Genomic DNA, 9,584 nt, shown 5'->3' on the forward strand with positions numbered 1-9,584 from the left:
CTCACATGAGCCAAATCCAAACCTGTATTTTAAAAGATAGATTTTCGTCCCAGTCCTCTGGGTGACTCATGAATGCCTAATCAATCCATATCACTTTTCCACAAAAGTATTTGTATTATATTTTTTTCAAATAGTGTATATATCCTGAAATTAGTAATGAATCATAATTCAGTATTACATCTTCACATTTCAATCACACTTTCCAAGTCATTCATTAATTTTTTTTTTACTTTTGAAATATATATGCTAAATATTTGTGTTGTTTCTGTCAAACACTCAGTATGTCCTTGGATCCCCAAAAGTATGTGTGAAAAGTACAAAGGTGTCCTCCCATTACCCCCACCGCCACCACCCACATTTCCTGATTTAGTACCATACTTTCTTAACAAGACATTTTAAGTCTCATGCTCTACTTACTGAGCTAGCTAGGCACTCTTACCTGGACATCTTAGATTAGATTAAACTCTTAAGACTAATATATCCTTTGTGAAAAAGTGAGATTATAGATGGGTTTCTAAAGGACTGTGGAACATTTTTAACCACCAGATTACTGCTTTAGCATGATATCCTGCCACCCTAAAGAGACTGCATAAACAAAATCCACAGTAGTTTCAGAAAGATGCTTTTGATATATTTACATTTAATTATCTAAATCTAAATTCTGTAGTTTTAGTTTTAAATGTCACATAATTTGAGTTATCAGGAAAATAGTTGTATAGTAAACTGACCCTATAAAGACTTTTTATCATTAATTTGATCTTATGTAATAAGATATCAAATATTATCTTCTTCCTAGCTAAACTAATTTTTCCTTTCAAATTCCTGGGAATAGTACCTTTCCATAGACTTTTAAATTGAAATTAAATATTTTGTGATTTACTAGGAAGTCAAATTTGTTATGTTTTAAACAAGGAAGAGGAATTAACCTTTTTCCAAAAAGTAGAACAGAATTTCTGACATCTGCTTTGTTTCTAGTTAATGTTGGCATATCTTATTTTGTGAGGTAATTGTATCTCCATTCAAACAGAAGATTCTTTGTTCTGTCTTTACTAAATAGAAAGGAATGCCTTATGTTAGACCTTCTGCCCATGCATGTGTCACTTCTGTCTTGCACAGATGTATATTGTAAAGGCATTCACACATGTCCTCAGCCACACAGTGTGTCATTTTACAACATATCTTGAAGGTTTCTTTTTCAGTTCATTTAACCTTTGCACATTAGTGGCTTTATAGTCAAAGTTTTACTTTGGAGTTAATTATTTTGGTGGGGGAGGGTTGGTCTAGAGTTCCTCTTAAGGCCTTCAAAGGCCTGAATTGATTATCTACAAAGTCTCCTTACTTTAGTAGGTATTGTTCATATATATATATATATATATATATATATAATCAACCTTTTTCAATATATATATATATATATATATATATATATATATATATATATTGAAAAAGGTTGATAATATATGTAGTAGCTTTAATAAGTCTAATTGCTTCTTTGACTATTTGAATCATATAAGTTTCTTTCCAGAGAATTTTAACTCTTTCTGTCAGTTTATTCTTAAATTACTTTAAGAGATTATTTTTACTCAATTTCCACAGCCCTTACTTTTTTTGTATGACTTTAGTCATATCAAAGAATTTTTAGAAAAAAAAAATTTCATCCATCATTTTTAAATGGTAGTTTTTATTTTTAAGTGCTAACTTTAATATAAATTTTTAATTATAGATCCTTCTGAATACCCATCAAAATTATTTTGTCAAGATGCCACAATTGTCAAAGGCATCAAATACAAACAAATAATTATACTCCATAGACATAAACGATAGGCCTGTTTTATGATCTGTCCTTTATTTCAATAGTTGTATGAGTCACCTAATGGTATGCCTCCATTTTCCTAGCAGTAAAATTAGTAAACTTGTGAGATCCTTGAATAAGTGATGTGTTTGCTATATACTGTTATTTTTTAAATAATACATGTAGAAAAATAAGTATTTCTTCTGCATGTCTCTCTATTTTCCTTTAAGTTAATAAATTAAGAGAAGATCTAATTATTTCTAAATCCCAGAATTTACATAGTAAGTGGAAATATTTCTGAGAAAAAAATATTAGTAATAAATAAAACTTAGTATGTTTCAAGCACTAATCTGAACCCTTTAAACATATTTTATTTACCCTTCATAACAACTTTATAAGAGAAGTTCTAATACTAACTTCATTTAACAGATAAGAAAGCTGAGGCCCACAATGTTGCCTAGCAAGTGCTATAACCAGGATTTAGGCCTAGTCTTATTCCAGAGCCTGCATGCTCTTAACCACTGACCCCTGCCTCTGCTTGAACACGCCTATGATCCATTCCAGTGTCATACATGTTCATTTAAAAGCTAGTCACTAAATGAAGTATTTAAGAATGAAATGATACAGAGTTTTGGATTTGCTTTAAAATATTCCAGTAGGGGCAGACATGAAACAAATTTTTCCACCAAAACTGTTGAAGGCTGAGAGATAAGCACATGAGATCCATTATACTATTCTCCATTCTTATGTATGTTTGATAATTTTCATAATACTATGGTTTTTAAAAAGTTAATCTCTATATTAAACTAAGAAGTTCTATAGGGTTTTAGAATCTAATTTGTTTTAATTTTAGTTTTTCTTCTGTTTAATGATATTTGTCATGTGCCCAGTGATAATTCAGATATTTGACTGGCTTTTTATACCACTTATTTTTTGTTTTAATTTTAGTTTTTCTTCTGTTTAATGATATTTGTCATGTGCCCAGTGATAATTCAGATATTTGACTGGCTTTTTATACCACTTATTTTTTAATTAGAGGCCTGGTGCACGAAATTTGTGCACTTGGGGAAGGGGCGGGGGTTACTCAGCCCAGCTTATGCCCTTTCGCAGTCCAGGAGCCCTTGAGGGATGTCTGACTGACGGCTTAGGGGAGCGGGCCTAAGCCGTCAGTCAGACATCCTTAGCACTGCTGCAGAGGTGGGAGAGGCTCCCGCCACCACCACTGCACTTGCCAGCTGTGAGCCTTGCTTCTGGCTGAATGATGCTCCCTCCTGTGGGAGTGTACTGGTCACCAGGGGACAGCTCCTGCGTTGAGCGTCTGCCCCCTGGTGGTCAGTGCGTGTCATAGCGGCCAGTTGTTCTGCCATCAGGCCAAAACCAGCTCTCCGACATCCCCTGAGGGGTCCCAGATTGCAAGAGGACACAGGCCAGGCCAAGGGACCCCTCGGTGCATGATTGGGGCCAGGGATGGACATGTGGGAGGTTGGCCAGCCAGGGAGGGACCGCAGGAGGGCTCTAGGGTGTGTCTGGCCCGTCTTGCTCAGTCCCAATTGGCCAGACCCCAGCAGCAAGCTAACCTACCAGTCTGAGTGTCTGCCCCCGGTGGTCAGTGCACGTCATAGCGAGCGGTTGAGCAGCCTTAGCATATCATTAGCATATTACGCTTTGATTGGTTGAACAGCCAACTGATCAACCGGACACTTAGCATATTAGGCTTTTATTATATAAGATAAGTATTCTTAGTATTTTAACATAATCTGTATTTGTTTTTACAGGAGCCAAGCAATAAAAGAGTTCGACCTCTAGCTCGGGTCACATCCTTGGCAAATTTAATCTCTCCCGTAAGAAATGGAGCAGTCAGACGTTTTGGTCAAACAATACAGGTCAGTGAGGGAGGGGATGGGGAGCAGTAATGCAGTGACAGGGACATTTTACAGAAGCCTCAGATTTGTATTTTTCTTTGAGTTGTACAAACAGGTTTATATTATTATACTTAAACATAATTTTTCATTTTGGAATATGTTGGTAAGAAATATTGTTACCAGAGCATACTAATGTGGCTTCATTTTATTACTTTGTATCTTATATCAAATCTTAGTCTTGGATTGTTTTTCTTCCCAAAAAGTAATTTTGGCTGATAAATACTTTAAAATGATAAATTAAAGCTTGGATAAATGGCTCTTTTATGCATAGAGAAATTCTCAGAACTTTGGTATTAATTTGTCTGTTTATTAAGAAAAGGGAATAATTACTGTGTCTTCCAAATCTTTTCTCTTTTATCCACCTCTTTTTGTTTGTTTGTTTTCTTTTAAGTCATTTACCCTTCGTGGTGACAATAGATCTCCAGCTTCTGCCCAGAAGTGGTCTAGCAGATCAACAGTCCCAACACCTGCTAAAAGGAGAAGTAGTGTATTGTGGTCAGAGATGTTAGACGTCAGCATGAAGGAGTCTTTAACTACCAAAGAAATTAAACGTCAGGAGGTATGCTGGCATCCAGTAGGCCATATTTATTGACTTATATTTTTTAAAATAGTCCCTATTTTTTAAACGTATTTTGCAAGAAGAATAGCAAATTAATGCCTGTGACAAAATCAACTTGCATTTCTGTATCCGAGTAGCACTTTTTGATGGGTAATGGTCATCAAACTTAACAACTCTTAAGGAGAGGGTAAAATTATGAAACATGGCAGCCTCTTATTTGAGATTCCATTCTGAATTACAGATTTCAGACTGAGTCACTTTAAAAAGCAGTGTTCTAAATATCAATTGTATATAATTTTCTTTTCTCAAAAAAGGAATGACCTTTCATGTTTGCTGGACTTTTTTTTAGGCAATATATGAAATGTCTCGAGGTGAACAGGATTTAATTGAGGATCTCAAGCTTGCAAGAAAGGTCAGTAAATAACTTTATTATATGCCCTAGTTTTTAAAAATATTTCACAAATTCTAAAGGATAGTTCTCTTAACCTTTACAAGAAGAAAAGTAGAAAATACCTACTAGTGAATACTTTTTTTAGATGAGATTTATTAAACACATCTCTTCAAGTATGAATATCAGTAAGAGCATCTACTTGGGGATTAATATATACCTTAATGTCTTTTATGTGTAACGAATAGAATTCCCCGCTAGTTTTTAAGAAAAAGGAATAATTACATTCAAATACAGACCCTCTCGTGTTTATTTGCTCAATATCTTTGTGTGACACATTTCTTCCTATCTAATAGGCCTACCATGACCCCATGTTAAAGTTGTCTATTATGTCAGAAGAGGAACTAACACAAATATTTGGTGATCTGGATGCTTATATACCTCTTCATGAAGGTAAAACATGCTCCTTAATTTTTATTAGTATCTGAACAGTAATAACACAGATAATTTTGCATCTAAACTACTAATTTAATGCTGAAGTACTTTAAAAATAAGCCTACTATTGGTATTTCTACTTTTTTATACTTCAGATTTGTTGGCAAGATTAGGAGAAGCAACCAAACCTTCTGGAACAATAGAGCAGATTGGTGACATTCTTGTGAACTGGGTATGTAGCGAGTTGTTTGCTTCAGATAGTTTTTTACATATTTTCTATACTTGTCATTTTTTATGAATATCAGATGATTTGATCCAGTAACTGGATTATAAAAATAGATAAGACATTAAAACTGAACAAACTTATGTAGCTATAAGAAGTTACTAGTATAGTCTCTGTTTAAAAAACAAATACTTCATGAATGATAGTTTAAATATATATATGTATGTATGTATATATATTCCCTCTTTGGACAGAATCCCCACAGTATATGTCATTAATTATTTGTTTCATTCTTTTGCTTAACATTTGTGCCTGCCAGATACTAGGCAGTGTTCTAGGAGGGATCACAGGAGATTCAGTGATGAAAGACAGTTTGTACATTTAAAATCTAGTGAAAGAATATCTGTCAACTATATAAAAGTCTCAGGGTTGGTGACAAATGTGCCAGAGGAACACTCAGGTGTCCTGGGAATACAGAAGAATAGCATCTAACTGAATTTGGGGGAAGTCATGAGTCTTTGGTTGAATTTAGTCAAATTATCAGAATAGGGTGTTCTGATATCAACCCAAAACACTGTCCTTCCCCCATTGTCACCTGCAGGAAAATTTTCACAGCTTGTTAAAACTTTTAAGAATAGCTGTAGTTTTTGTGTTTCGTGTTCACAGGCTTACTAATGGACTAAATCGTAACAGAAACTTACCATACTTTGTTTTCTTTAATTACTCTGTAGTTGCCAGGCTTGAATGCCTACAAAGGCTATTGTAGTAACCAGCTAGCAGCCAAAGCTCTTCTTGATCAAAAGAAACAAGATCCAAGAGTCCAGGACTTTCTCCAGCGATGTCTTGAGTCTCCCTTCAGTCGAAAACTAGATCTTTGGAGCTTCCTAGATATTCCTCGAAGTCGCCTAGTCAAATACCCTTTACTGTTAAAAGAAATTCTTAGACATACTCCAAAAGACCATCCTGATGTCCAGCTTCTGGAAGAAGCTGTAAGTAGTCAAATACATGACACTTATGTTTTGCAAATTTATATATTAGCTTGCCTTAGAAAGATTTACAGTGATACTCACAAATTTAATGCATATTACACCAGCATAGTGAAGTGTTTTTGTTGTTTTTTTAGTACCCAGTATCGTAGTGCACTGCATAGTATAAAGAGACGTAATATATTTTAATCACAAAACTGGATTCTAATCTGATCTCTTTCACTAGCTAGCTATGTGACTTGGGGCAAATCACCCAATTTGGCTGAGGCTGTTTTTTTATATATAGAATGAAGGGACTGATTGAATTTACTGACTTCTAGGGTCCCTGTAAGCTTTAAAATTTTATCATTTTAAAAGATGTTTTAGCCTTATAGGGGAGCAGGATAAATTAGTAAGCTGAAAATGCTTCATCAATATTTTGATAATTTTTAGGTACTGATAATACAAGGCGTTCTCTCTGATATCAACTTGAAGAAAGGCGAATCAGAATGCCAATATTACATTGACAAACTGGAATATCTGGATGAAAAGCAGAAGGATCCTAGAATTGAGGCAAGCAAAGTATTGCTTTGTCACGGGGAACTGAAGAACAAAAATGGACATGTGAGTGCATTTAAATGCTAATATAAAGTGAGCTATTATTTTTCTTTTCCAGCCCTGTTTAAATTTATCACATAATGAAAGAAGGTTACTGGTCTTTATTTCATGTTATTTGATAAACAAACATGATTTCTCATGAATTACTTAAATGCCTTAGTGGAGAATCAATAATATTTCGTTTTGATGCATAAGTCATCAACTTGTTTGGCTAGGAGATTCCTTTCTAAATAAATTGTTAGTTTCATAATATTTAATAACAAAGAATATTCAAAAAATGTAGAGTTTATTTTATAGTGATTGAAGTCTTTCTTAGTACTACTGAACACATTTCTGCAGCAGATTGAATGAAAGCAAACTTATTTTTTAAATAATTACAAAAGCACCAGCTAGAACTAAGTTTAAGCTTGGATAGATAGTATTTTTGTTTCATGAAGTGCTTTCCAAAAGCTCAGTTTATAAGTTGAGGTTCTTTTTGGAAAAAGTTGAAGTGTGATATCTCTGATTTTTTTATTTGTGACAAAGCAGAACCATTAATTAACATTTTTATCAGCTTGCATTTTTTAATTCTTCCTTTGTTAGAAAACTATGGAATACAGTAATGGTGTTTCTAGTCATGTTACTACTGATAATCAGGTCTTTGTGGGGAGTAGCATTTACTCAGCTACTGCTTAATCTAATGTTACACACCAATTGTAAAGGTTTTATGTAGTCTAAGATTAGAAAAGCTGTTTGTGTAGAATATGCATAGCCTTGAATAACCATCTCTATGGGGTCATTTGTAAGGGTATCTTAGTAAATTAATGTGATGAAATTAATGTCAAATCAAGTTATTTTAACAGTGGATTGCAATCACCTACAGTCACCAAGTGCCATACTTAAGAAGCATTTGTTTCCCTTTCTCCAGAAACTTTACATTTTCCTGTTTCAAGACATCTTGGTTTTGACCCGGCCTGTTACACGAAATGACCGTCACTCTTACCAGGTTTACCGGCAGCCTATCCCAGTCCAAGAGCTGGTCTTGGAAGACCTACAGGACGGAGATGTGAGAATGGGAGGATCCTTTCGAGGGGCTTTCAGCAACTCAGATAAAGGTAAAAATACTAGCTTTAAAACAGTTTAAACAAACTCAGAATCTAAATATATTTTGTTTTAATCTTTAAGAATTCTGTTCCTACACAAAAAATTAGAAATGAAATAGGTTCCATTGTCCTATATATACTATTATACTCATTAATGTGTAAAGTGCTTTGCTGCTCTAACACCTGCAGGTGTATCTGATAAGTCATGTATAAACTTTGTATCATGTATCTACCTAATTGATTTGCATATTATATAAACTAGGGGGCTGGTCCAGCTGGAGGGAGGGGACACAGGAGGTTGGTTGACTGGCCCCACCCCCTGGTCAAACTCCCAATCAAGGGGATAATTTGCATATTAGCCTTTTATTATATAGGATAACCAGCACCCTTATTAAGATAGTAGGACCATGTTATCTAGAATAATCTTTTTATTTATTTAAAGCTGCTATTTTATTTTTTTCATTTTTATTTCTCTAGCTAAAAATATCTTTAGAGTTCGCTTCCAAGATCCCTCTCCGGGCCAGTCACACACTCTACAAGCAAATGATGTGTTCCACAAACAGCAGTGGTTCAATTGTATTCGCACTGCTATTGCCCCTTTCCAGCAGGCTACTAGTTCACCTGAGCTGCAAGGTTTGCCAGAGCTCCATGAGGAGTATGAAGAGAACAACCCTGCCGCCGGGAACATCAGAGCCCAGAGAAGGTCATCTACGGTGTCGAGTGTGACTCAGGTGGAAGTTGATGGAGATACTTCAGAATGTGGCTCCCCAGTGCTCGCCGCAGACAACATTAAGAGTGTCAAAGCACACCGAACACAATCCGGCTTCCGAAAATCAAGGGACAAAGCCCACTTTAGTGGCAAACGGAAAGAGACTTTGGTATAAAGAGTGTTAACTAGTGGAGAAACTGTTTATTTATAAATGTGTACAGTTTGTTTTATCTTGTAATGTGAGCATGGGAGCATTGCAGGGTTACTTAATACCAGTCTTAACATTTTCTATGTTTTTGGTTGGTTTTGGTGGTTGTTCCCTTTTTTTTTGTTTTTTTTTTTTGTTTTTGTTTTTTTTGTTTTGTTTTTTTTGTTAAGGCAGCTAAAGATATATATATATATATACACAGATTGCTGTTAAACTGCAATCCTTTTTTTCCCCCCAGATATTTTCTCAAAATTATTTAGAACATTCAAGCCTGATATTTTCAGTCAAATGAAATATTATGAAATGGGTTTTCTCTTCATTCTGCATTCATCATGACTTTTCAATACTAACCAATTGTGGAATTTACAGCATTTGCCAAAACTTAAAATTTTGCAAATACTAGGATTTTACCAGTGTTATTTTGATAAGCTTTGTGTGCAGAATTTGAATTTTTAACTTTGGCATCTAAAGTTTACATGGAATACATGTAATATTTCAGAATTTACATTGAAACATAAGTTCCTTGGAAAACAAACCATAAAACGTAATAGGTTTTCCATTTTATCAACTGGAATGCTTTATGTTAGTTTGTTTTTCCACTACACATTCCTCATTTTCGTTCATTTAACCTGCCAATTATTTAATTTTTTTATTGTAGTTTTTAGGATTTGCTTTTATTTTTT

General features: G+C 34.5%; 1 protein-coding gene across 2 annotated transcripts in view; it reads left to right on the plus strand.

The window, feature by feature from the left end:
* Positions 1-9,306, plus strand: part of NET1 (neuroepithelial cell transforming 1) — a gene marked incomplete at its 5' end in the record, with an annotated part of 57,300 nt that extends 47,994 nt beyond the window's left edge. For both annotated transcript variants that reach the window (XM_081093922.1, XM_081093923.1), the window contains 9 exons: positions 3,568-3,675; positions 4,106-4,273; positions 4,623-4,685; positions 5,018-5,114; positions 5,252-5,328; positions 6,051-6,308; positions 6,738-6,908; positions 7,810-7,996; positions 8,462-9,306. In XM_081093922.1, coding sequence (XP_080950048.1) covers positions 3,568-3,675; positions 4,106-4,273; positions 4,623-4,685; positions 5,018-5,114; positions 5,252-5,328; positions 6,051-6,308; positions 6,738-6,908; positions 7,810-7,996; positions 8,462-8,868 — 1,536 coding nt within the window. In that variant the 3' untranslated portion in view covers positions 8,869-9,306. The remainder of the gene's footprint in view (positions 1-3,567; positions 3,676-4,105; positions 4,274-4,622; positions 4,686-5,017; positions 5,115-5,251; positions 5,329-6,050; positions 6,309-6,737; positions 6,909-7,809; positions 7,997-8,461) is intronic.
* Between the last annotated feature and the right edge of the window lie 278 nt (positions 9,307-9,584).

This window comes from Myotis nattereri, assembly GCF_964212035.1.
Source record: "Myotis nattereri genome assembly, chromosome: 1".
Classification (NCBI taxonomy): domain Eukaryota; kingdom Metazoa; phylum Chordata; class Mammalia; order Chiroptera; family Vespertilionidae; genus Myotis; species Myotis nattereri.